Below are 26,337 nucleotides of genomic sequence, written 5' to 3' on the forward strand. Positions count from 1 at the left end.
CTACTGGTTACATCTTAATTTATTTCTTTACAAATTAAAGATGCATTGAAAAATAAACCAATGAAGAGAAATGAGAGGTCCACAGCAGGGGCATCCCAGGCTGGGAGCAGGCAAGCCTGGCCACCATCGAGCCTAGCCCTTGTCCTGCCCCAGCCAGTTGGGGTCGGAAGATAACTGTCAGCAGCTCAAATCAATACCAAAGCCCAAGTGGTGTCCTGGCGGGAAAGAACCGAGAGCTCCAGCTGCCTCTGCCTCTCTCCCCAACAACCCCCGGCTTTGTTTCCAGTGGGAGCTCAGGATGGGATGTGAGCTGGCTCTGTGAGGTATTGCAAGTTGATGACCAGGCTCCCTACAGAACCACCCAGTGTTGAGGCCTCTCCAGATGGAAAGGAGGCTGGTATCTCTCCCAGGTTTTAATATACTTTGCAACTCAGTTCCCAGGCTCATTCATCTCTGACAATGTGCCTCTATCCATGAAGAGATCAATCATTGCAAGAGAGAGTGCGTGCAGTGGAAACAGAGAGAGAAACCACCACCCTCATTAACTCTGACTTGACTGCTGACTTCCAGGCCCAATCACTTTTCTCTTCACCACCTATAGTCTACACCCCAGCTCTTGTGCACCTGTATGTTTTATCCCTAATATAGGAAGTTGTTGATGACACTGAGCTGAATAAGCCATCCCCTGAAGTAACCCTGCGATCCCCACTCTTTCCTGCCTGCCCCTCTCCTCTTGGAGGCTGGTCCAAAGGGACACAAAGTATTGCCAGGGTCTGGGTGCCTCCAAACCCCCAACACTGAATCATATACAGTGAACTGAGAAACTACATTCATTACGACAGGATTAGCAGGAAAAGGAGGGTAGAGTGAGGGGATGGGGGCACCTTCCATCAGCAGGACATGACAGAGTGGTAAGATAATTGAGCCCAGAAAGAAGGTGTCTCCTTATATCTCCCCCTCCCCCCAAAGAGACTGAGGTCAGCTTACATAACTTATATGGAACTGTCCCAATTTCTCTGTTGTCCTGGGGTACTTTCAGGAAGCTGGCCTGGGACCCTATGCCATTTACCCACTTGCTTTAGCTCAGTAGCTGCCGAATCTCCTTGTGCATATGACAGAGAAAGTCCACATAGGATGCTCCCCCACTCAGGCTCTTGTCTTCCACCAGGAAGTGCTTGAACAGCATCTCCAGCTTGTCCTCCTGTTTCACCACGATAAGCTATGGCCAGAATGCAGGGTCATGAGGCAAGGCCAAAGGAAATTAAACATGCCCAGAAATGTTATCATATTACCCAGTCACTTATTCATTCCCCACCACCCCCCCTTGCAAGGCGAGGACTTGTCAAGGTACAAAATCCAGGGTGCAGATCAGTGTTACCTTCATGTACCGTGATCTCTGTGCCCTTAAACTATCAATGAGGTCTCGAACCTTCTTGGACAGTGGATTATCCAGAACTGGCAGAACACTCTAGAACACAAAATTCATTCATCCTTATGGTAAGGTGCTCTGAGTTCAGTCAAGATGGGGCAGCACAGATTTATGCATCATCTGAAACTAGGAAGCCTAGAAGAATGGCAGCACCCCCCCCTCCCCAGGTGTTCCCTGCCATCTAAGAGTAGCATACTAACTTAATTGGCTCCCACTCATTTCACAAAGCATTACTTCCACACCCATATTCTTCTTGACTCCCTGCCCTCACCAAGCCACTGGTGATCTGACTGAAGGAGGAGACGCTGAAAAGGCTCTGGACAACACCCTGCTGGACACTTGCTCCCACCCAGAGGAAGAGGTTGAGCCCATTCTCCAGCAGATACACATCCCCGTTGCTTAGACGCTCTTCAGATGCTCGAACTGCTGGTGGTTCAGTAGTACTCTCAATGGGAGACTTTGTCTAGACAAAAGGAAGGAGGCAAAAGGTTATCAAGGACCATAAGACAAGCTTGCCTCTAACCACACACAAAATTCAGAAAGCTAAGTCCCCAGACACCACCCCTTCTGTGCTCTTAGTAATTCTCAGTGTGAGAATTACATCAGATGACGTATATAAAAACAAATTCATCAGTGTCAGACACAGATAATATCAACCCTTCCTTTTGTCCTTCCAAAAGGCCCTTTTCTCAGTGCAATGTCTCATACTCCAACCCTCAATCGCACCAACGGTAGGAGCCGAGGGTAGAAGAAGACATTGGTCTCAGCCACATCCATGGAGGTAACTAGCTGTCGGACATAGGCACGATCATCAGTAGTGACTTCAGCTCCAGGCTGCAGGACATCACTCTTCAACACACAGTTCAGGTAAACTGGGAGTAGCTTCATGCACTCAGGAAGGATCAACTGAGGGGGTTATCAAAATGAAGTCAATGATCATGAGAAATCCTTCCCAAATGCAAACATTTGTCCCCCATCCCCCGCTACTAATATGCTTGCCCCACCTGTCCTGCAGAGGAGGGGCTGGCACAGTTCTTTCTGTAACAGGCCAGGATCTGGGCACACTGGGTGATAAGAGTGTCACGAACAGCCTTCAGGGGGCTATTTAGGACTCCCCGGTATGCTGGATGGGAAAGGGAGATACACAGTCACTGGTCAGCTCCCCATCACATATGCCTTCCCGCCGCCACACCTACCCAGGCATGCCGAATCACTGACCATCCTGGACTTTTCTCTCAGCCCCAGTCCCACCCTGCCCTGCCTCTATCCTCACCCAACTTGGCCATGTAGTTGATTAGCGTGTCAGTCTCACAGTTTCGATACAGATCAGCCAGCTGGGTGCAGCAGTTCAGGGCCAGGTTATGAATTCGGAGCCGACGCTGCCCTGCACAGCTGGTGTAAAGCAGGGCACACTAGGGGAAAGGAGAAAGGAGGAACTCACACTCCTCCCTCACAAAGGCCCTCTGAAAAACTGCCCCTTTGCTATGTTACAAACTAAAAGAGAGAAATGAGCCACTCCCCCACCCAGTCTCTTCTTCTAGTCCTCTCTACCCATTCCTCACCCTTTTCCCTGCAAATGACACCTGACACTTCCTCCCTAGCCCCTGCCTCCCGCCTGCCACCTGCAGGAGGGCTCCACTCTCTTCATTGAGCCGATCATCATGCTTGAACTCCACAGTCACCGTCTTGTCCCCATCCAGCCCAGCCAGCTCCACATCTGTTGTGTTGCTCATGTAGAAAGCTCCAAAGAAATCTACAGCCCGGATACCTGAGGCCACATGAATAGGGTGAGAACTAAAGGTATGATAGGTGCCATTTGCCTCCCTCCTAGACTTATAGCCCCCCACCTGCTCTTCTGCAACCAGGACTGACCAGTGCTCGTCCGGACCCGCATCACAGCATCAAAGCCAACAACCTTCTGGACATCACGACGTAGGTCACTCAGGAACCGTTCCTGGTCATTCTCCACCTGCAGCCACCCAGGCCCAGAGTCACATCACTGACTACGTAGCTCATCCTGCAGACAATCTCCCTGCACCTCTTTCTTTTACTCTACAAGGCTGCTTAATCATAAGGATAACAGTGAAAATGGTAATAACAATGTTGATGACAATGATAACTTTTTTTTTAAAGAGACAGGGTCGCTCTGTCACCCAGGGTGGAGTGCAGTAGCACAATCATAGCTCACTGCAGCCCTGAACTCCTGGGCTCAAGCAATCCTCCCACCTCAGCCTCAACCTATAACAGCTGGGTCTACAGGTGCAAACCACTGCACCTGGCATATATGGTGATAGCTTTCAAGCACTTACTACATGCCAGGCACCACACTGAGTGCTTTACATATAATGATCTAATTCTACAGACAAATCCTAATTAATAAGTATTAGTCCCCATTTTTACAGATGAAGGAACAAAGGAGGGAGTAATTAAATAATTTATCCTAGGTCATGTAGCTAGTTAAGTGATGGGGCCAGAATATCAACCCAGGACTGATTCCAAAGCCCATGCTCCTAACTGCTATACACTTGGGGCTCACTTCTTTACACTACATGGTCTTCTCTTCCAACACTATTCCTATTAATGAGCCAGTGGCTGAAGAGCCAGTCTACATGTAAGAAGACATTTCCAGTCCTGCTGCACCTGCTGCCCAGAATCCCACAACATACCTGAAAGCAAGCATATTTGTAGACAGAGCCACCAGTGAGCTGGGGCACAACAGAGAGCGTCGCTACATCCACATACTGATTAGGGAAAAGGAAGAGATCTACACAGCAGCCTTGGGCCACACACTCTTTGGCTAGGGTCTGATAGGCACCTGTCTGAGGCTGGAACAGAGTCTGGGGAGAAGGAGAAGAAAATGCTCAAGTATCTCAGCTCTTCCCTATTTGAGAACCGTGTATGTAATATGGGATATTTGAATACATGTAAGACTTCAGATCTACTTCCTAGGAGTTTCCTATAGTAGTAAAAATTTCTCTTATAAAAAAAAAAAAAGTCTACCAAGATGGTAGACCACTACGGATGGTGAGAGAGACAGGTGATGGGGTAGAGAGGTGTGGCAGCAGTGGCGAAGGCTGGCAGTCACAGATGTGACATATGAAAGGGCAAAGTGTCTGGCCCTAGTTCCCAGCAAGAAAGTTAATAGTATGGCCTTTTGAAGAGTCCCCACCTTCCTCTATAACGGAAAGTCCTCCCCCAACCCATCTTCCAGTCCCACACCTTCTCCTTGTCTGTGTTGATTAGCTTCCTGTCATCTCTGTTCTTCAGTTTCCCTGGGGCCTCTGCCATGGGCAGGGATGTGTGAAACAGAAAGAGCTTCCCTGCACACTCAGCAGCCTAGGAAAAAAGAGAGGATTACTTGTTCATTCTTTCTTTATTCATCCACTATTCATTCATCCCTTCCCTTGCCATTTACTAAGCACCAACTATGTCAAGACAGGTTAACTGCTGGACAGTCATCAATCATTGAAGCAGCAGAGGTTGTATTCCAGAGAGTAAGATGGTCAGAAGAAAGTGAGGAAGAGGAGGTTGCCAGGGACTCAGGCTTACCTTCAGAGCCTCCATCCCAGCCTGAATAACTGGGGCAAATACTGTCTCTGTTTCCCTTGTGTCTGCAAACATGTCTGGAATCTGATCCAACAAGCTGAAGAGACAGTGACAGGGAACAACAAAAATTGCTACATAGATTCCAGATGCCTCAGTTCTCAATTCCCTAACGAGTCACCTTGCCTCCAGACGCCGACAACTCCTGAGCCACACTCTCCCATCCATCTACTGTCCAACCCCTCTCTCTGTTCAACTCTCTGGCCTTCTATGATTCTACTCATGCCACCCCCATGCCTTCCCTTTACCTCCACATTCTGACTCTTACCTGGTGATGACTGCCCGAGACTCACTGACATTGACCAGGAAGCCATCCAGCAGTGGCACAAACATGTCAGCCACATCAGATACAACCATCATCTGTGGCTGGGCCAATGAGCTCTTCACATTGTAGAAGTGGAGCACCTTATTGTAGGTGACAAAGCCAACGCGGATTGCTGACTCTTCTGCCCCACCCTCCCTGTAGAAGGTGACATTGTTACCCAGACCTGCCATCTTGTCCACCACCCACAACTTCATGACATTAGGCTCTATCTGTCCAGTCAACCCAGATACCCCATCACCAACCAAAGGAAGCACCTTGGCTCCATAACTCTCACCTAGGCAGAAAGTCTAACAGTGATTTGAGCTCCTCACAGAGGAGCCTAACAAGACCAGTCCTGATGGCATTGTAGGAGACGTCAATCATGAAGATGAAGGCAGGAGGGCTGGGGAACTTATTATTCTGCAGAGGAAGGAAATGTTGGGGGGAGAGGGGTATCGGTAAGCAGGCCAGTTGACTAAAGAGAAGTTAGCATCAAAGGGGACAACAAATGGGTGAGGGAAATGATAACAGCGATTCTTAGCTGTCTCATTATCCTCCACCCACTGCTCCTCCCATGCTACCTTCCCTCACCTTGCAGTAATCTACAGTGGCCAAGAATTCATAAGAGCCCAGGGATAACTCAGGACGGTCATAAGCATCCACACGTTTGCCGGTATGATCCAGATGTTGAAAATACTGGGGGGGAACTGTGGGGAGTATGGCAGTGTGTTACTCAAAGATCCACTCTCAATCTTAGTATGTCTGGCTCTAGCTGAAGTCACTCTACTGCCCCACATTCCCATGAGTGCCCTACTCCCCCAGCTCCTGAAAAATGGACCCTCATCTATCTAACTAGAACAAGAACAATGAAGATGCATTCAAGACCTTCCCCCGCCCCAAATCACAGTTTCCGTAAACATACCATCATTGATACAACTGCAAAAGCAGCACTGGAAGCGCCTCCCTCCCTCGATGAACTGCATGAAGGGACACATGTATGCTTTGCAGCGATTGCAGCGCAAAGGGCCAGATTCCCCATGGTCCACGACATACGGTGAAGCCTAAGGAGCAAAGGGGAGGAGCTCAGACATAGAGGGAAGCTACAGTAGGTTTAGACATGTGCCAACAGTTGAGGAGGGACAACCTGGAGGGAGAAGGGGCGGGGCTCAGATACTGTGCCTAGGGAGGGAGTACAATGGAAGGGAATGAGGACAAATGATGAGGGTACAGATCACAGGATAATGTCCCTAAGAGTCTAAATTCTATGGTTTCCTCTTTCTATTCCCCAGCCCCAGAACTGCATTTCTCATTGAAAGAGAAGAGGGACTGTGAAACTGGCCACACCAAGCCAGAGGCTGCCATGGGCATGTGAGGAGAAAGCTGAGATTATCTAGATTCATGTTTCTGGCCCCATATTCAAGCCTCTTCACTCTTGCCCTAGGGATCTTGACTTCTGCTTCCTTCTCTAACCAAGCACCTATGACACTTCTCCTCCCCTATCCCTGGGATTCTGTGACACTTACTGATGCCCCAGGCAGATGTCACCCTGCAGATAAGAGACCAGTGTCCAACCATCCCCAATGGGACCCAGGAAGAAACAGAAAAACACACAGAGAGAGCAGAATATAAACTGTGCCTTGAGCTTCCAGTTATAGAGAATTCTATTTAGATAAGCAAAGCTTGAATGGTGAGGGTTTCCTACCAAGGCTTGGCAGAACAGCTGTCTAGCTCTCTCTTTTCATGCTGATTTCAGGTACTGGGGTGACAAATCAGAGCCCAAGCCAGGTGAGGAAAGAACTACTGGATCCTAATCTACCTTTTCTCTTATATCCCTAACCTACTTGGGATGACAAGTCAGCATATAAGGAAAAAGTAGAATGATGTCCTTCTCATCATCTGGGGATGACCATGATATGAATATTTCCTACACTCAGCTGTCTTCTCCTCTATGAAGCTGGCCCTGCCTCTTTTCATATTGTTTATTTCCTCTATGGACCCTGTTCCCACCCAGCAATTTCTTGGGCTTTGCTCTCTTCCCTAACATACCCTCCAGGCGTGGGGCCTGGGACAGAAAGCTACTAAAGCTACTCTCCCCTTTGCCCAACCAAGATGTTTTCTATTGTGACAGCCAGAATCACATCTAGGAAGCTTTATTCCCCCTCCTTCCCTTCCTTTCATTATACCCTAGCCCCTTCCCTGACTCACCTCCTCTGGGGGCAGCCTTGCCAGCGGCTTGATAACAGCTGCCAGGGGCACCTGAGCCTGCTTAGCCATGTCAGACGTGCAAGGGATATTATAGGATGTGCATCGGATGTATCGGGGACTTGCATTCCCTGAAGGAGGAGGTAAAAAACATGAGTTAGATCAAAGAATCCCTCCAGACACCAGGTCTCCACTGGGGTTGGGGATCTACCCCATCACTTCTGCAAATGCTAGAGCTGATGGTATTTTCCCCCCAGAAGAACTAGGGGGGAAATCGTCTCTGGTTCAAGACTGACAAAAGCCCCATCCATAGCTAATAATCTTGAAAAACAAGCCCCTGTAGGGAGGAGTTAATACCCTTCTCACCTTGGTCTTTTACCAGAAAGTTGGTGGTGACTAAGGGTGGCACCTGGCCCCGTACTCCAGTAACAAATGGCTCTGTACCCCGGTTGTTCCTGTCATCTTCAATGACCTGAATCTGCAGGGAAGAAGTGAAATGAGTGTAGTGACAGAAGAAAAGGAAGTGTCAGGTCCCAGAGTGCCAAGAAAAAGAAAGGGTAGAGCTGCAGCACAGAAACTAAAAATTTGACAAAGAACACCCCATGCACCAGGCCTGCTCTCCTCGGGAAATCATATAAAATGCCACAATGCCAATCTTCCACTCTACAGCACCAAGATACTGGGCAGGCAACACTGAGAATGGGCTACTTTATGAATTACCCTGCCCCCCAATCAATGGTGAGCACCCTCCTATTCCTCCCATTCCAGGAAAGCTCCAGCTTTGATCACAAATCTTCAGACATGATTATATTCCACTCCCCTGCCCCATCAAGCCTTCCTCCCTCCTTTCCCCAAGACACATTCTGAGTCAGAGCAGGAAAACAGACAACAGTAACCATGTATAAATGAATCTACCTGGAATGACTCTACACTCAATGAAATTACAAGGCACAGGGTGAGGAAAGTATTAAACAGCCAGAAATGATCAGGTACGGTGAGGAAGTAGATGCTGCCTTATTTTCAGGTAAGCATCAATGTGGATATGTGGGAGGAGAAAATAAGTACCCAATTCCTATAGCTCAATCCTCAGTCCCCCACACTGTGACAGACTCAGTGAAGGGGGAAGAAAGGATTTGCAATGCTTATAAGACCCTTGTACAGGGTGATGACCTTCGGTCAGTTACTTCAAGATGGGTTTGGTAAAACCAGAAAAAGTAAAGGGCAAATAAGACTCTGTATCTCATATATCTCATAGCAGAAAAGTTGAAGTTTAGAAATATATCAGAGTCAAAAAGACTCTCCAGATGAGAAAGTGGCCCACACTTTCCCAAACCAGCAGCAGTCCCTTCTCCTGCAAGAAATGCCAGTTTGGGATACCATGAACCTGTACATAAGTAGCCATCTACCCAACTGCTTCTCCACAACAGGCTATATACAAATCAAACCCAAAGTGGAAGGATTTACCACTCAACTTTGTCCTGTTCCATCACACATCACATGCAAGCTCCTGGAGGACGCAGCAAGGCTAAAACCAAAGCTTAACATGCCACCTAGACCACCCTTAGAGCCTGACCTTCTACCACCCCATACTGAAGGCACTGCTAACAGTTTGCTACCTCTTCATTACATGGTGACTTGAGGCATGGCTATCCTTCTAGCTTGTAAAAGTGAGGATCTAGAAAGGCTAAGGGAAGAGAATGGAGAGGGATGGACATGGTGGATGAGGTGAAGATGAGGTCACAGGCATGCATGGATGGCACTAACAAAGGAATGACACACACACACCCACCCTCTGCACTTACTGGACTAGGAATGGCATCAGGGTCTATTCTGTGCCTGGTTTTCTGCTGAGGAGGCAGCTCATTAAGTTGCTTTTAGTGTTTTAATAAAAAAGGCAGCAGGTGAATACAGGGAGGGAGACAAAAGAACAAGAGGCAGATGTTACTTCTCTCAACCCTGATGAGTTAGACATGAACAGCTGGAGCCTAGCTTACACTGCTGAATCAACTCCCCTCTAGATAAATTCCAAGTCTTTCTGGCCCAACATAGATGCCTTAATGGCTCAGACTATGATGTAGAAAGTTAAGGGAAGGGGGCAAACAGGAGGCAAGCAGGGGTTTTACAGGGAGGGGCTGAAAGGAAGAAATCTTAAGGAAGAGGAATGTTCCAAAAGGCCAAACCTCCCATCTAAAGATGCTGAAAGAAGCCTCCCCTCGCATTTAACTAGAATCTCCTTCTCACTGAAGGAGGGGAAAAGAAGGAGGGGCTGCTTAATCCTCTTGGGTCCCCCTTAGCCAACAGGCTTCCTCACCTGGTAGTTCCCCAAAGGAAGAGGGAAGAGAACAGAATGGAATATGACAATGGCTAAGCATGGTGAGGTAACTGACGTAGAAAATGTTACAGACAGAACTATAAAGTGACCCCTACTTGGGAGTACAGTCCCAGTCTCTATTCTGAGTCTGATGAGGAGGGCCTGAGGATTCTGATGGCTCAGAGGGTGAGAGTCACCCTCTTCCTCAGAGAAGCAGTTTCCCCAGTGGGACTTTATACACACATTGCCCTCATAAACTGTAGACGATGCCTCCCCATCCACATAGCAGAAGCCTACCAAACAAAAATACCAGGGGCTTCCTCCTAAAACTGTCCAACTAAGTGCAGGGAAAAAACATTGAAGCTTCTCTTAACATCTAATATTAGAGAATTTCCACTTGCTCTACCTATTAGGAAGAATGCTAACCTATTAGATCTAAGGGGACAAGACCCAGCCACTACTCCACAGAAGGGCAAAGGTTACCATGCTATTTATGTCCAATAGTGACAGAATGTAGCCCTCAACCCACAGCTCTACTGACACTGATCACTCTTGGCTTCCCTTCCCAGCTATGGAGTAAAACTGCCCCCAAAAGACTCCTGGAACTTCAAGCTCTAGTTAAAAGAGTCAAAAATCACATCTAGATTCTAGGGCTACAAGATAATGAACAAAAAGGGAAAATTATCAGAAAATGCTAGGCAAACATCTCATCTAGGTTGACTTGCTTATCTGGCAAACACAACCCCCTTCCCCAGGACCAGGTAAGTATCTACTCACAGGGCTTGGGATGGCATCAGGGTCCAGGCGCTTAGGAGGCAGAGGCTGAGGAGGCCCAGGCTGACTGCCAAAGGTGGGTGCTCCAGGATAGGGGCTTCCATAATTAGGCTGAGGGCCCCGGGCTGGTCCGAAAGAACCTAGAGACAAGGGTACAAGGTTGATAAACTCAAAATCCCCTCCCTATCTCTTCTTAAGGCCTTGGGAAAATGACTAGATTCCTATAAACATAGAATTATTAGGACACTAGTGCCTGGCAAAGCCATTCAGAGAAAGACCACACTTTGAACTATAAGAAAAAAGACTGTCTTATAAAACCCACATCCTAGTCATGATACCCTGAATTTGTCCATCTAGTTTACCACTTAGCAAGCAATACTAAAAACAAAAAACAAAAACATCTGAATAGCTGAAGCCTTTGGTTTTTAGCCAAACTTTGGCAAAGACTCACCATTTTGTTGCAGCTGATAGCCTGGCTGCTGGGGGGAGTGCATAGGTGGTGGTGGTCCCGGGGGCCCAGTCATTTGGGTGCCAGGGGGCAGAGCTTGAGGAGAGGGTGAGGACACATGGTTGGGCTGGCTCACTGGGGGCCCTCCAAAACCCTGTCCAGGCAGGAGTGGACCAGTCACTGAAGGCATCCGAGGACCCCCTGAAGCTGGGGGTGTGAAGCTGGAGGCCTGTGATGGGGCAGATCGCTGGGGAGTCTGGACCCCAAGATAACCTTGAGCCTGGCCAATGGGAGGAGCCTGGCCCTGAGGATAGGAGCCATACAGACCAGAGTTAGGGAAACTTCCTGAGGCTGAGGCCAGCGATGTTGGTGGGCCTAAGAAGTAGAAGAGGTAGAGTCAGAAGCCCAGTCATTCTGCCTCCTTGTTCAGTAAATCACTTCCCTCTCCACACAAGAGGGGCAGGTATGACCGTCTCGTCTTCTGGGGCTCAGAGACACAGGAAATAAAAGAGATTCAAGTATACCCCCAGAGCCTAATGCCTCTGAAAAGAAGGGAACAGTATCATTCTGTGGTCACAGCTACTTACCATAGCCCAGCCCTGAAGTGGGAGGAGCTGGGGCCACAGCACCACTGATCTGCATTCCAGCCAGCTGTGTGGTCACCTGTGCACTTGTTGGGGGAGGGCCATAGGGCTGAAGCACAGCTGGCTGGCTGACCACAGGGGCCAGTGGGGACCCAAATGGCTGAGACCCAGGTAGCCTGTGAAGATGAAACGAAGGAAAGAAGTGACTAGTAGGACAGAGACACCCTCTGAAATTGGCAGGAGCTCTACCTCATACAGGAAGCTACTTTGTTTTGCAGCATCTTACTCTCATCCTGAGCTCTTTTATGGCTTTATATTTTTGCATGTTTGCAGGTAAATTACATTCCTGATTATCTATACCGTTTGATTATTCATGGAAAATCTTGTTTTCCACCAGCTTCACTCCACAAACATATGCTAAGCACCCTCAGATCAGATATCATTTTTTCTCTGCTAGTTAAATTATCGCTGCCTCTGCCTCAAGTCTTTGTTGACAAACCTCAGTTTTGTGATCTGAAACCTGAAGGTATTGAAAGAGAAGGCACACATAAGCACACCCACACAGGCACTTTATAAATGTGGGAACAAACAAACGCAGTTTGATTATTCAACTTTTAAACCAAAGTATTTATTCATTTATCCTGGGAAAGGTGTTAGAAAAATCTGTAAGATCAGAGAAGCAGCGTAGCTGAGTTTGGCATTCAATATTAATCAGAACAATGATGTTAACTGTACCAGAAATGGACTACAGAAACAGGACATAAACTGGGTAGCCTTCCATCTGGGTCTATTTAGCAACACCTTGTTACTTGGATAGCTATGTTTGAAACCTGCATGGTATCAGACAGCACATTTAAATATAAATACAAAAACCATTCCAATATAATCACATACTAACTAGCAGCAACTGCACTGTTATTTTATGGAGATATTACTACAGATGTCTATAACATAGGATGTTTTTTTGAGACAGGGACTTGCTCTGTTACCCAGGCTGGAGTACAGTGGCATCATCATAGCTCACTGTAGCCTTGAACTCCTGGACTCAAGAGATCTTTCTGCCTCAGCTTCTTGAGTAGCTAGGACTACAGGTGTGCACCACCATGCCTGGCTGTTTTGTTTTGTTTTGTTTTGTTTTGTAGAGACAAGCTCTTGCTATGTTGCCCAGGCTGGTCTTGAATTCCTGAGCTCAAGCAATCCTCCCACCTCAGCCTCCAAAGGTGCTGGGATTACAGGCATGAGCCACCGCGCTTGGCTTGAACAGCTTTTTAATGTGTTTTGGCCAATTATGTCTCTTATAAAGTACTATTCTAGTTTTTCCCATTATTTTTTCAATTGAATTGTCTTTTTCTTATTGGTTAGCAGGAGTTCTTTATATATTGTGAATATGGTTTCATCTGTTTACATTTATTTTATGTGTAAATATCTTTTTCCATTCCACAACTTGTCTTTCCAATATAGTTTCCACTCACTGCCTTCCTCTCTGATTATTCCCATCAGCACAAAAGCATACAAACATCTCAAAAAAATAACCAACTACAGTGGAGACAACCCAAATGTCTCTCAACAGAAGAATGGATAAACAAAATGTGATATATATCCACACAATGAAATATCACTTGGTCACCCAAAGGAATGAAGTTTTGATATATGCTACACAACACAGATGAGCCTTGAAAACATCATGCTAAGTGAAAGAAGTCAGTTACAAAATATCACATAGTATATGATTCCATTCTTCTTTTTTTATTCCTTAGAGACAGGCTTTCACGATATTGCCCAGGCTGGTCTCAAACTTCTGGCCTCAAGTGATCCTCCCGCCTCAGCCTCCCAAGTAGCTGGGATTATAGGTATGAGCTACCACATCTGGCAGTATATGATTCCATTCTAACAAAAGTCCAAAATAGGGTTTTTGTTGTTGTTGTTGTTGTTTTTGAGACATGGTCTTACTCTGTTACCCAGGCTGTAATGCAGTGGCATCACCTTAGCTCACTGCAACCTCAAACTCCTGGGCCTGCCTCAGCCTCCTGAGTAGCTGGGACTATAGGTGCATGCCACCACACCTAGCTAATTTTTCTGTTTTTTTGTAGAGATAGGGTCCCATTATGTTGCCCAGGCTGGTCTTGAACTCCTTGGCCTCAAGTGATCCTCCTGCCTCAGCCTCCAAAGTGCTAGGATTACAGGCATGAGCCACCATGCCCAGCCCAAAATATGGAAATTTATAGAGACAAAAAGTAGATCAGTAGTTGCTTAGGGTTGGAGATGTAGGGGAATGGAGGAATAGCTAAATAGGGATAGCTACTTAGCTACGGGATATGGTATTTCTTCTTGAGATGATGAAAATGTTCTAAAACTGTGGTGATAGTTGCATATATCTGTGAATACACTAAAAACTACTGAATATACTAAAACACCCTAAATAGGTGAATTGCACGGTATGTGAATTATATCTCAAAAAAAATGTTTTTAAAAAATCCAACAGGCCAGGCACAGTGGTTCACGCCTGTAATCCGAGCACTCTGGGAGGCTGAAGCGGGAAGATAGCTTGAGGTCAGGAGTTCAGGACCAGCCTGAGGAAGAGTGAGACCCATCTCTACTAAAAATAGAAAAAAAAAATTAGCTGGTGTTGTGGTGCCTACCTGTAGTCCTAGCTCCTTCGGAGGCTGAGGCAGGAGGATCTCTTGAGCCCAGGAATTTGAGGTTGCTGTGAGCTAGGCTGACACCATGGTACTCTAGCCCAGGCAATAGAGCAAGACTATCTCAAAAAAACAAAAAAAACAAAAAGATCCTTTTTTGTAGGTTAATTTTCCTTTTTTTCCTAAGTTTATCCTTTAGTAGTTTTTTCAAGCAGATCTATACATGGTCTCAGTCTGAAAATGTCTTTATTTACCCTCTCTCTGAATGAGGTACATCATTCTAGATTGACAACTATTTTCCCTTAAAGCTTTCAAAGTACTCTTCTACTATTCTGCTATCCTCTAATAGTCTCCATTGACTCTAATCAATTTTTTTTCCTCTGAGAATCCTTATGGCCTGAGTTGAGGGAGTACAGTTGTTTCACATTTGCTTCTGAAAGGTACTCCAACGATACTGTCACCCAAGATCAAACTTTTTCAAAAAACTTATTGAGACATAATTTCCATACCATTAAATTCACTCCTTTTAAGTATACAATTCAGTGTGTTTTTTGTAAATTTATAGAGTTATGCAACCAACCCCAGAATCCAATTTTAGAACATTTTCATCACCCCAAAAAGAGTCCTCATGTCTAGCTGCAGTCCCAAGACTTTTTTGTTCACTCACTCACAGTCAGCCTCAGAGAAACAGAACTCCTTATCTCACTCTGCCAGTGTGCAGATTTTTTTCATAGTCTACTTGTTCACTGAAGGTGCAGCCCAGGTCCAGACTTCATAAAGAAGGTCTCAATTCCAAATCTCCTCTCAGGAAAGCCCAACGACTCCTCTCCCATCCCTCAAACCTGCTTAACATACGGCCCTGGGTTCTCAAGATGATAATTCCACCCAATCTACAGGCAACTACAGTATCAATTTACCACTCTGATTTTCAGTCCTCACTTGGTCTCTGGAACTTGAGGATCTCACTTTCTTTCTTTTAAGCTTAACTATGCACTTGAAAAAATGTTTTGTTTCTATTCCATCTCTCCTTTCTAGATGTTTGTTGCAGAAAGGTTTTCAGGACATATTAATCTACTAGCAGTTGAAATTCTTTGACTTACTCCAACTAGGCAGTTTTCTTCATCTTTCCACTGAAACTGCATTTATCAATGCTGTCAGCCTTACCACATCCAATGGTCAATTCTTAGTCGTTATCTTACCTTTCAGCAACTGACACAGCTGATTATACTCTTGCCTTCCTGAAATACTTTCTTCACCTGGTTTCAGGATACCACACTTTCCTGGCTTATCTCCTACCTCATTACTGCTCTTTCTCATTGTCTTTTTTTTTTTAAGAGATAGGGTCTTGCTATGTTGTCCAGGCTGGTCTCAAACTCCTGGCCTCAAACAATTATCCTGCCTCTGCCTCCCAAGGCGCTGAAATTGTAGGTGTGAGCCACTGCACAGGTCTTCTCATTGTCTTTTGATGGCTCCTCTTCTTTCCTTTTAAATGTTGGTAAGCTCCAAGTCTTAGCCCTCAATTCTCAATGCTCACTTTCTAAGTGATTTCACCAAGTCCCATGGCTTTAAATAATATCTCTAGACTGAGGACTCCCAAATTTTTATCTTCTGTCCTGACATTTGTTCTGAACCACAGATTTATATATACACTTGCCTATTCAATATCTCTACTTACATAGTAGTCATAGCTTTCTTAAATCTATAATGTCCAAAATAAAACCCTTCATTTCACCCCCAAAATCTATTCTTTCTCAAATATTCCTCATCTCAGTAAATAGCACCATATACCCAGATGCTTAAGCCAACAGGCTAAGAGACTTCCAGAATTCCTCTTTCTTTCTTAACCCACATCCAATCCTATTGACTCCACCTTCAAAATGTATCCCAAATCTCACTATAGTCATCCCTTGGTATAGTTCCAGGATCCTCCGCAGATAACAAAATCTGCAGATGCTTAAGTCCCTTATATAAAAGGGTATATTTCATGTAATCTACATGCATCCTCCCATATACTTTAAATCATCTCTAGATTACTTATAATGCCTAATACAATGTAAGTGTTACGGAAGTAGTTATAAAATCATATTTAAAAATTTTTTTAAATTGTTGAATTGTTATATTTTATTGTTTTGTTTTGTTTTGTTTAAGAGATGGGGTTTTGCTATACTGCCCAGGCTGGACTCAAAATGCTGGGCTCAAGCAATGTTCTCACCTCAGCCTCCTGAGTAGCTGGAACTATAGGTGCAAACCACCAAACCTGGCTTACTGGGGTTTTTTCTCAATATTTTCCATCCACAGTTGATTGAATCCACAGATGAGAGAGAAACCCATGAATACAGAGGGCTGACTATATTTTCCAATACCTCTATTACTACCAAATTGAGATTATCTCTTACCTGAACTACTGCAATAGCCTCCCAATAGGATTCCCTACTTTTCCTTTAAACAAACAAACAAATCCCATGGAGAACTACCTATTTTTACTCTTAAATCCAGCAAAATGATCTCTTTTGTTTTTAATTATTATGGGTACATAATAGTTGTATGTATCTATAGGGTGCATGTGATGTTTTGATATAGGCATACAATGGGAATTAATCAAATCAGGGTAATTGGGGTATCCATCACCTTATAATTTTTTGTGTTAGGAAAATTCCAATTCCACTCTTTTAGTTATTTTAATTTTTTTTTGTTTTTTGAGACAGAGTCTCACTCTGTTGCCTAGGCTAGAGTGCCATGGCGTCAGACTAGCTCACAGCAACCTCAAACTCCTGGGCTCAAGCCTCCCGAGTAGCTGGGACTACAGGCATGCACCACCACGCCTGGCTAAATTTTCTATATATTTTTAGCTGTCCAGATAATTTCTTTCTATTTTTTTAGTAGAGACGGGGTCTCACTCTTGCTCAGGCAGGTCTCGAACTCCTGAGCTCAAATGATCCACCGGCCTCTGCCTCCCAGTGTGCTAGGATTACAGGCGTGAGCCACCATGCCCGGCAAACAAACATTTTTTTTTAAAATTATGAGAGAATGGGGAGAGCATATGCAAAATAAATTTTTTAATGTTTTTAGCAATCACACTGATGATCATGTTATTACTATTATATTGATTACTGTTGCATGTAATAAGGGATAGAATAAATGAGAAATTGTGGCATATTCCAATATTCTGTCATCCCCATGTCCTTAAGAACCAACATTCCTGGTATGAAAGAAAAGAGACACAGATGTAATAGAGAAAAGGTTAAGTAAAGGCTCTATAGTCTTGAATTTGAAGTACAAATATAAGAAAATGAGGTATTTTATCTTTAATGTACACAGATACATGTTTCTTAGCTCTGGTTACCTAAAAGGCCTAGAATATAACCAGTCCAGTAACAATAAGCGTTCCTTGTAACCAGATTATAGCCTTGAAATATCACTTCTCACTAAAAAATAAAGGATTCTTGGAAAAATGGCTAATTTCTAGCCTGGAACTACTAGGGTCATGTCAAAAGGACTCAGGAGGCCAGGCATGGTGGCTCACACCTGTAATCCTAGCACTCTGGGAGGCTGAGGCGGGAGGATCGTTTGAGCTCAGGAGTTCGAGATCAGCCTGAGCAAAAGCAAGACCCCGTCTCCACTAAAAATAGAAAGAAATTAGTTGGACAACTAAAAATATAGAAAAAATCAGCCGGGCATGGTGGCACATGCCTGCAGTCCCAGCTACTCAGGAGGCTAAGGCAGAAGGATGGCTTGAGCTCAGGAATTTGAGGTTGCTGTGACTGTGAGCTAGGCTGACGCCATGGCACTCTAGCCCAGACAACAGAGTGAGACTCTGTCTCAAAAAACAAAAAAAGGACTCAGGAGCCAACCTGAACTTCAATGATGATAATTGCAGTATACTAAAACGCATCAAATATATTTAAACCTACATATTCTTAATGACATTTAAGAAAAGATGAAAGGCAGGGCGTAGTGGCTCAAGTCTATAATCCCAGCACTTTGGGAGGCTGACATGAGAGGATCACTTGAGACTAGGAGTTTGAGACTAGCATGTGTAATATAGCAAGACCCTGTCTCTACAAAAAGAAAATTAAAAAAAAAAAAAAAATACCTAGCAGGGCATGGTGGTGCATGCCTATAGTCCCAGCTACTTGGAAGCTGAGGCAGGATTATTGCTTAAGCCCAGGAGCTCAAGGCTACAGTGAGTTATGATCGTGCTATTGCACTCTAGCCTAAGTGAGAGAGCAAGACCCTGTCTCAAAGAAAAGACAAGATTGGGCCGGGCACGGTGGCTCACGCCTGTAATCCTAGCACTCTGGGAGGCCGAGGCAGGTGGATTGCTTGAGCTCAGAAGTTCGAGACCAGCCTGAGCAAGAGCAAGACTCCGTCTCTACTAAAAATAGAAAGAAATTATCTGGCCAACTAAAATATATGTATAGAAAAAATTAGCCGGGCATGGTGGCACATGCCTGTAGTCCCAGCTACTCGGGAGGCTGAGGCAGTAGGATCGCTTAAGCCCAGGAGTTTGAGGTTGCTGCGAGCTAGGCTGATGCCACGGCACTCACTCTAGCCCAGGCAACAAAGCGAGACTGTCTCAAAAAAAAAAAAGACAAGACAAGACAAGATTGGTCATGTACAGTAGATGACAGGGAACCAATCTATTCCCTTTTAAACCAGTAAAGAAAGGTAAAGAATTAAGTATTTATCCCACATGAAATGCACAACTGGTAACCAAATAATAGATAATGAGAAATGACTATAATGGTATTCAAACAAACAAAAAAGAAAAAAGAACTCGGTTATCACCATTTTGTAAACTCCATGAATAAACATACATAGGCATTAAGCATCAACAACTGCTAACATCACAAAAAGACAGAAAGCAAGATATTATGCGCCTCCTACAGTCTTGTCCCATACTACCAAAAGGGATCAAACCTAAGTCTGATACAGTCTCTGGATCTAAATGCCAATTTGCAGAAAATACAGAGGAAACAGAAACACATTGAACTATAACATGAATATGCAACTAGAAGAATCCAGACTGTGGGAAAGTCTTCAGGCCAATTGCCTTGTTTTCTTCAACAAATAGTAAGAAAAAAAGTAAGGGACAGGCAGAACCTATAAACTTAAGACACAGCAAGTTTTTTTCATGTGGGCAAAACTAAATCATGTTATCTAGGGATGTACATTTGAGTGTAAACTATTTTAAATATCACAAGAAAGCAGCTGGTATAACTAGGGGAGGGAGAGAGCAATGGTTGAATTGAGGCACATGGAAAGGATTCCTTGGTGGGGGGCAGAGTTCCATTTCTTGACATAGGTTGTAGTTACAAAGAAGTTACCTTTATCATAATTTACTAAGACATACATTTATAGGCCGGGCACCGTGGCTCACGCCTATAATCCTAGCACTCTGGGAAGCCGAGGCGGGAGGATTGCTCAAGGTCAGGAGTTCGAGACCAGCCTGAGCAAGAGCGAGACCCCCATCTCTATAAAAATTGAAAAAATTAGCCAGGTAACTAAAAAATAGAAATAAAAAATTAGCTAGGCACTGTGTCAAGTGCCTGTAGTCCCAGCTACTCAGGAGGCTGAGGCAGGAGGATCGCTTGAGCCCAGGGGTTTGAGGTTGCTGTGAGTTAGGCTGACCCCAAGGCACTCTAGACCGGGCAACAGAGCTAGACTCTGTCTCAAGAAAAAAAAAAAAAAAGATACTCTTCCCCCAGATTTTTGTATGTCTCATGCCTCACTTCACTGAGGTCTCAAACATCACTTCTGAGAGGCTTTCCTTGATCAGATTATTTAAAACAGCTCTGTACCTCCTCACCAATCGGTCTGTATATCCTCGCCGTGTTTTATAACTTCGTGTATACTTGTCTACTTGTTATCTTGTATGTACTCCACTCATTTGCCTTACCTAGGCTTACATTCAATGCTAAAAATACACATTTGGGACACCCAGTGAAAGTGTCAGAAAGTGACTCTTCCATTGCCACACCCTCTACCCACTCATACCTTATTCTTTTTTTTTTTTTTTTTTGAGACAGAGTCTCACTCTGTTGCCTAGGCTAGAGTGCCGTGGCTTTAGCCTAGCTCACAGCAACCTCAAACTCCTGGGCTCAAGTGATCCTCCTGCCTCAGCCTCCTGAGTAGCTGCGACTACAGGTGCTTGACACAGAGCCCGGCTAATTTTTTGTTTCTATTTTTTAGTTGCCTGGCTAATTTTTTTGATTTTTAGTAGAGACAGGGTCTTGCTCTTACTCATGCTGGTCTCAAACTCCTGACCTTAAGCGATCCTCCTTCCTCAGGCAGCCTCCCAGAGTGCTAGGATTACAGGCATGAGCCACCGTGCCCGGCCCTACCTTATTCTTTATCTACTGAAAACAAATTACACTCTGACAGAGATGACTGCCTCCTTTAAAAAACTTTCATGCTAAGATGGGTTTATTGGGTCATGCACCACTGACGTCTTTATGATTTATTTGGTTTTCCTTTGAGTATCTTTTGGTTCGTAACTGGTCATTCTCAAACTTAACCAGTCCTACTAAGTAGCTAGTCTAGAAGAAAAGGTAAGCCAGAGGAGACATAAATAATCCTGAGGTCCCCTCTTCCTGTTTCTCCCTTAGAGTGGGTTCAGTAGGACTCTAACCATTATTAAAGATGTATGTCTGCTAACTAAAAAAAACCTCAAGTTTACAGAAAATGAAGAACATGCAAAAGAACACAGGTACTAAGATGGGTCAGTAATCCACAGGGCTGGATATGAGCAGCACCTGTAACTTGGAAAAAAGAACAAAAAATACAAAAGGGTAAAGAAAAGATAAAAAAGGATCTCTAAGAAAGACGAAGGGAAAAAAACGAAATAGACCCCCACACATTCCTAACCTTTCTACTTTTCATCAGATCAACTTTAGGTTGACCCAAATACATACCTTTGCATCTGAACAGTGGAGCTTGGCCCATTCTGTACATCTCCTTGGCCAAACTGGCCATATGTAGCCTGGCCACAAGAGGCCTGTGCTGTTGAGGCTGGAGGTGCCCCTGAGGAAGGTGGGGCTCTTGACATACCTGAGGGTAAAGGACAGAAACTAAATTATTGGGAAATAACTTTCTCCTCTACCCTGAGCCAGGAATGCAAAGCAAGGATCAATAAGCTCAGACCTTCACTGACCCAATACCACAGCTTCAAAGCAAAAAGGACACTATTAACATGCAACTCTAGCTACAGCAGACTCTGAACACGGACGTCTAACAGAAGGCCTATACTCTCCTAGACAGGCATCCTAGAAGTGAAGCACTAACCAGAGCCACAAAAATGTAGGGCCTTCCTGTTATCACCATACTCTCTCACTTAATCCAGGACAGTCTAATGTTCTTATGCTAGACAAAAAGTCAACACTTTTAAGGGAAAGATCTAACTCTAGAACTCAGAAACTTGGAGCACATATGAGAAAGGTGCCACAGAAGATCACCAAGTGATATACTGAACTAGGTTTTAAAGAAAGGCAACTCTTGCCAAGCACGGTGGCTCACACCTGTAATCCCAGCACTTTGGGGGGCTGAGGCGGGAGGATCCCTTGAGACCAGGAGTTTGAGGTTGCAGTGAGCAATGATCTCGCCACTGCACTCCAGCCTGGGTGACAGAGTGAGACTCCATCTCTTAAAAAAAGAAAGAAAAAGGAAAAAGAAAGGCAGCTCTTGGGGAGACTATTCTGCCACCCTCTCCTCCATTCATTCTACTTATACTAACCACATCCATTTCAACCACTTCAAAGTATGGAAGCTTCCAATAGCACGTGACTGAGGAAAGTGTTCCCATAGGCTGGAGACCTTGTTTCTCCCCAACAGTTCAATCAGGATAGTTGGCCTGTCCTCCTAGTGTTGTCACCTATGTGCTTACAAAAGCTGTATTCCATCCTTTCCAGTCATCAGAGCTGCCATTAAAGCTACTTCATCCTTCCCATATGAAATGCAGGAAGTGATTAGTTACTTGGCACATCACTTTTGAAATGTTGATGACCCCTGTTCAAAGAATTGCTTTTCATTTGCTCTGCCCTCAGTAAGGATTAAACATTATAGAACCTGCCTACAAGAATCAGGTATGTTTTCCTCTCCATAACAAAGCTTTCTCTTGAGAGAATGCCAAACTCCTTTTTTTTTTTTTAAATAGAGAATGGGGGTCTTGCTATTTTACCCAGGCTAGTCTAAAACTCCTGGCCTCAAGCAATCTTTCCAACTCAGCCTCCCAAAGTGCTGAGATTATGAGATTACAGGAGTGAGCCACTGCATTGGGCCTCAAACTCCATCTTTTTTTTTTTTTTTTGAGACAGAGTCTTGCTCTGTTGCCCAGGCTAGAGTGCCGTGGCATCAGTCTAGCTCACAGCAACCTCAAACTCCTGGGCTCAAGCAATCCTCCTGCCTCAGCCTCCCGAGTAGCTGGAACTACAGGGATGTGCCATCATGCCCGGCTAATTTTTTCTATATATTTTTAGTTGTCCAGATAATTTCCTTCTAATTTTTAGTAGAGACGGGGTCTTGCACTCCTGACCTTGAGTGATCCACCTGCTTCGGCCTCCCAGAGTGCTAGGATTACAGGCGTGAGCCACCTCGCCTGGCCTTCAAACTCCATCTTAATAAGTTAGGACGTGACAAAGCAGAGATGGACTCTGTCCAGCCAAAGTCCTAGCCCAGAGTACAGCTCTTCTAAAGATCTGAGACCTAATTTCACCACTTCAAAAATTTTTTTCACAGTTATAATTAAAATGGTAATAATCCATTCATTTCCCAAATCTTACCTATGCCTCCTTGGTGCCTTCTTTTTCCCATATCCCTTTATGGAATTCACTGTCTTAAAAAGATAAAGAGTTGGGCATACCCTAAGTCCCAGCTAGCCTAACCAGAGATCTGCTGTTAACTACTTTCCAAAAAGCCCCTCCGGATAATCTATAGAGTACCTGCCGCTCTTCTTGAAAAAGTAATGTAAGAGCCAAACACTAAACCTTAAGCAGCACCAGATTAACCTTCTCTTATTGCCCTGATATTACAGAGCATCCAAGAAGCAGCAGAAACTCACACAAAGAAAAACAAATGATCTCAGAAAAAGATATGAGAGGTAGCAAAAGTCAGGCACACAAATACCACACTTTTCATCCATGAACTATCTCCCCTTGCCCCAGAGTCATTTATAGATAGAACCAGCAGTCCAGTGAGAAGCAATCTCAATATATATGAGCAACAACTGATTTCAAGGAGACTTTAGGTCAACAGGAAATATTCAATCCTGGCCATAGACTCTGGAGGACCTGTGACCACAACCTCCATTCAGCTCTGAACAATGCGGCTAGGTGAGGCTGCACCAGGTAACACCCACAGGAAGTGATCTGCCATTGAACCTGGAAGATGTGCCCCCACTAGATGTCTTAAGGCAGAAATACAGTCACCCTACCTAAAAGCAGAGAAGGGCAAATTCTCCACAGAGCTCTCCATTACAGAGACCCAAACTCATGTTCCTCAATCCCAGTCACCCAAACTCTCCAGCTAAGGCAGCTTAGCTAGAGCAAACAACTCAACCTGAAGACTTCTTTTCCTAGCTCAAAGGAAACTTAGAAACAAACCTTGGGGAGGTGTCTGCTGATAGCCTGGTACTGGGCCATTGTAGGCTCCATAGGGAGTGGGGGGTGCTGTGGACCCTGGTTGCCCACCATAGCTGGACTGATGATACCCTGGGTAGATGGGCTGGGGCTGCCCAAATGGCGGCACAGGTGGAGCTGACTGGTTGACATTCATTATGAAAGCATCCCCGATTTGGTCTCACCTATTAGATGAGAGAGAAAAGAGAAATTAGTCAAAAGGAATTTTCTAAAGAGAGCAACTAATAAGGGCTGGAAGAAGTGATAAAAAGAAATTGATCATTCAAATTAATCATTCCCACACTATCACAGGATCTCAGTAATTTTCTGCCCCAGCCAGTACCCAATTTACCTCCTAAAAGCAAGGATTTTGTTACTCGGAATGTCATGTTTTGTCACTGCCAGAAAGGTATAAATTTCAACTTCAGATAGGCCCACTGGAAGGGAGCAGCAGTCTCCATTCCCCAGTGGTATGACTTCTAGTGTCTAGTCACACAAGGAGTCCTGTGGCTGATGAATTACCATGTTACAGGCAAGTGAAACAATGTTTCCACTTTCCACTCATTCATTCTAGCATCCATTCATCCCTTCATTCAACAAACACTGAGTACCCTCTAGTGTGCTAGTCATTTTAAATCACTCAGGCTAAATGTCCACAACAGATCAGCTAACATTTTCCCCCTTCAGTGACAAAATTTAGAGTAACTGATTTAGAGTAATGACATTCTTTGGCTAAACTCCCATAATCCTTGCCAAGGCAGTGGACTTGAACTAATAAGAAAAAAATAATAAAAAAACAAATAAACTGCCATAGTCCAAATGCTACTCCAACTCCAGTCTTTCCACCAAAAGAGTGGATGGATCTTAAAATTGGAGCATTAAAATCACTAAATGCAAAGGACATCTGAAAACTCTGGCAAGGCAACAGATGAGAACTGAGTGCAGGCCAGGCACAAAAACTTCTTCACATAATTGAGAGAAGCAGTTCAAGAATCAGTGGCAAAGTTAGATTTCATGGAAAAGATCACTTATCTTTTCTCTCAAGCAGGAGACTGTAAGTATTCTGAATCCCAATGCACTTCTCCAAATCTCCTGTTTCTGCTCCCCTCATATGATTCTTATAAATCTAGGCCACCATCAAAATTATTACAATCTTGCTTAGCAACAGAGGGATGAATGAGGGTGCCTTCCTAGGTAGGGTCTTTCCAAGAAGAAAACTATCTGACCACATCTAATGAGGCTTATCATTCCAATAGACTTCCTATAGACAGAAGTGGCACAGGAAGCAGGAGCGCTCACAATTGCTGCAGTGGAACAACAGGCCTCACCCCTTTGCTACGAAGGGCCATCTTCACAAAGAAAAGCTGAGCTGATTATGGATTAAAACTTTTTAAACTCAAAGCCATCTCAGTAGCTGTTCTTCCAAACCCTAAACCTTACACAGGTCACTGACATTAAGCTTGACAAATGTCTCCCTTCCTTTATATTTCTAAAGTCAGGGTGGGGTAGGGGGAAGGAAAGGATCTTCTCCAGGAAATAATCTCCTGAAACACACTCAAGAGCCTGACGTCAGGCTCAAGTCTCGACTCTATTCGGGGTGGGCAGTTGAGGGTGACAACCCAAGGGGGCGGGGCAAGCTTCCTAGAACTCTGAAAGTAGTCAAGCTGTGGAGGCTGGGAGCGCGGAGGATCGAGATCAGGAAGCCGGGAAGCCAACTTCTAGGGCCACGATAAGAGAGAGGACTGGTCTGTTAAGAAGCATAGAGACCAAGCGTCCTGCGCCCTTCAACGGGCTCGGGGCAGGAAGCCGGAGCCGGAATCTGGGCCGGGAGGCGAAGGGAGGGTCTAGGACCGATCCAGGATCGTGGATGCGTGAGGTGAGGGTCTCTTCCTGGGCCCCGCCCCCAGGCTCCTCCCTTCCTTCTGAAACCGTACCCCTATCTGGCCAGTAATACCCTGGCCTCTGCTTTCCTACCCACCAGAGTCCCAGTGCCACTCCTCACCCGGCTCCAGATCCAGGTTCGACTTCGTTCCTAACGTCAAGGCTCCCAGGCTCCACTTCCGGTTCCGAGGGAGCCGTTGCGTCACTCCCGGAAGTTCCTCCCCCACGCTCCAGGGCCGGGCCACTACTTCTGCCACGTCTGCACGAGGCACGCGTTCAGGAGCCCGGATGCCGCGCATGCGCCACTGCCCTCTGACATCATGGCCACTCCGGGGAGGGTCTGCTGAGTCGTATGCATTTTCCTTTTTTTTGTTTTTCTTTTTGTTTTGGTTTTCAGATGTCCTGGTCACTCTATGGCCTCACCAACTGAGTTGTGATTAAAAAGGCTGAGTGAAACTATCTTTAGTAACGCCCCTTCAATCCACCTTTGACGTATTAGTGACCTCTGGTCTAGAGTCTTGTCATTTCCTGTTGACCTGTGACCCCATTGATTT

The 26,337-nt window shown here is 45.0% G+C and overlaps 1 protein-coding gene and 1 long non-coding RNA gene across 6 annotated transcripts; one reads left to right on the forward strand and one right to left on the reverse strand.

Annotated features, from left to right (window-relative positions):
• Position 1: 1 nt before the first annotated feature.
• SEC24C (SEC24 homolog C, COPII coat complex component) lies at positions 2 to 26,114 on the reverse strand. 5 transcript variants are annotated; one of them, XM_045568971.1, is made up of 24 exons: positions 25,905 to 26,114; positions 23,888 to 24,087; positions 21,206 to 21,341; positions 11,659 to 11,831; positions 11,075 to 11,446; positions 10,627 to 10,763; positions 9,341 to 9,409; positions 7,905 to 8,016; positions 7,542 to 7,669; positions 6,259 to 6,397; positions 5,928 to 6,043; positions 5,632 to 5,756; positions 5,301 to 5,492; positions 4,979 to 5,072; positions 4,649 to 4,765; positions 4,096 to 4,266; positions 3,302 to 3,398; positions 3,052 to 3,197; positions 2,703 to 2,841; positions 2,434 to 2,552; positions 2,156 to 2,335; positions 1,701 to 1,892; positions 1,379 to 1,468; positions 2 to 1,219 (listed from the first exon to the last, which is right to left on the reverse strand). In XM_045568971.1, the coding sequence occupies exons 2-24, from the start codon at positions 24,057 to 24,059 to the stop codon at positions 1,079 to 1,081; spliced, it is 3,357 nt and encodes a 1,118-aa protein (XP_045424927.1). In that variant the 5' UTR covers positions 24,060 to 24,087; positions 25,905 to 26,114; the 3' UTR covers positions 2 to 1,078. The 5 variants fall into 5 exon arrangements, with proteins under 5 accessions (XP_045424927.1, XP_045424928.1, XP_045424929.1 ...); XM_045568972.1 differs by having other exon boundaries at positions 25,881 to 25,961; XM_045568973.1 differs by lacking the exon at positions 25,905 to 26,114 and adding an exon at positions 24,935 to 24,983.
• LOC123650291 lies at positions 25,535 to 26,239 on the forward strand. The gene is made up of 2 exons (XR_006739317.1): positions 25,535 to 25,778; positions 25,884 to 26,239. It is a non-coding gene; the product is annotated as an uncharacterized LOC123650291 (long non-coding RNA).
• The last annotated feature ends 98 nt before the right edge of the window (positions 26,240 to 26,337 follow it).

The sequence above is a fragment of the Lemur catta genome, chromosome 14 (assembly GCF_020740605.2).
Source record: "Lemur catta isolate mLemCat1 chromosome 14, mLemCat1.pri, whole genome shotgun sequence".
Classification (NCBI taxonomy): Eukaryota; Metazoa; Chordata; class Mammalia; order Primates; family Lemuridae; genus Lemur; species Lemur catta.

What these genes read in the sequence shown, in the direction of transcription:
- SEC24C (XM_045568971.1), bottom strand. Translation starts at nt 24,059, where the DNA reads ATGAATGTCAACCAGTCAGCTCCACCTGTGCCGCCATTTGGGCAGCCC. An exon ending in TCCACTGTTCAGATGCAAAG is followed by an intron (nt 11,832 to 21,205) that starts GTATGTATTTGG and finishes TCATCTTCACAG; the next exon opens with GCTACCTGGGTCTCAGCCAT. An exon ending in GCGGGTCCGGACGAGCACTG is followed by an intron (nt 3,198 to 3,301) that starts GTCAGTCCTGGT and finishes ATGTGGCCTCAG; the next exon opens with GTATCCGGGCTGTAGATTTC.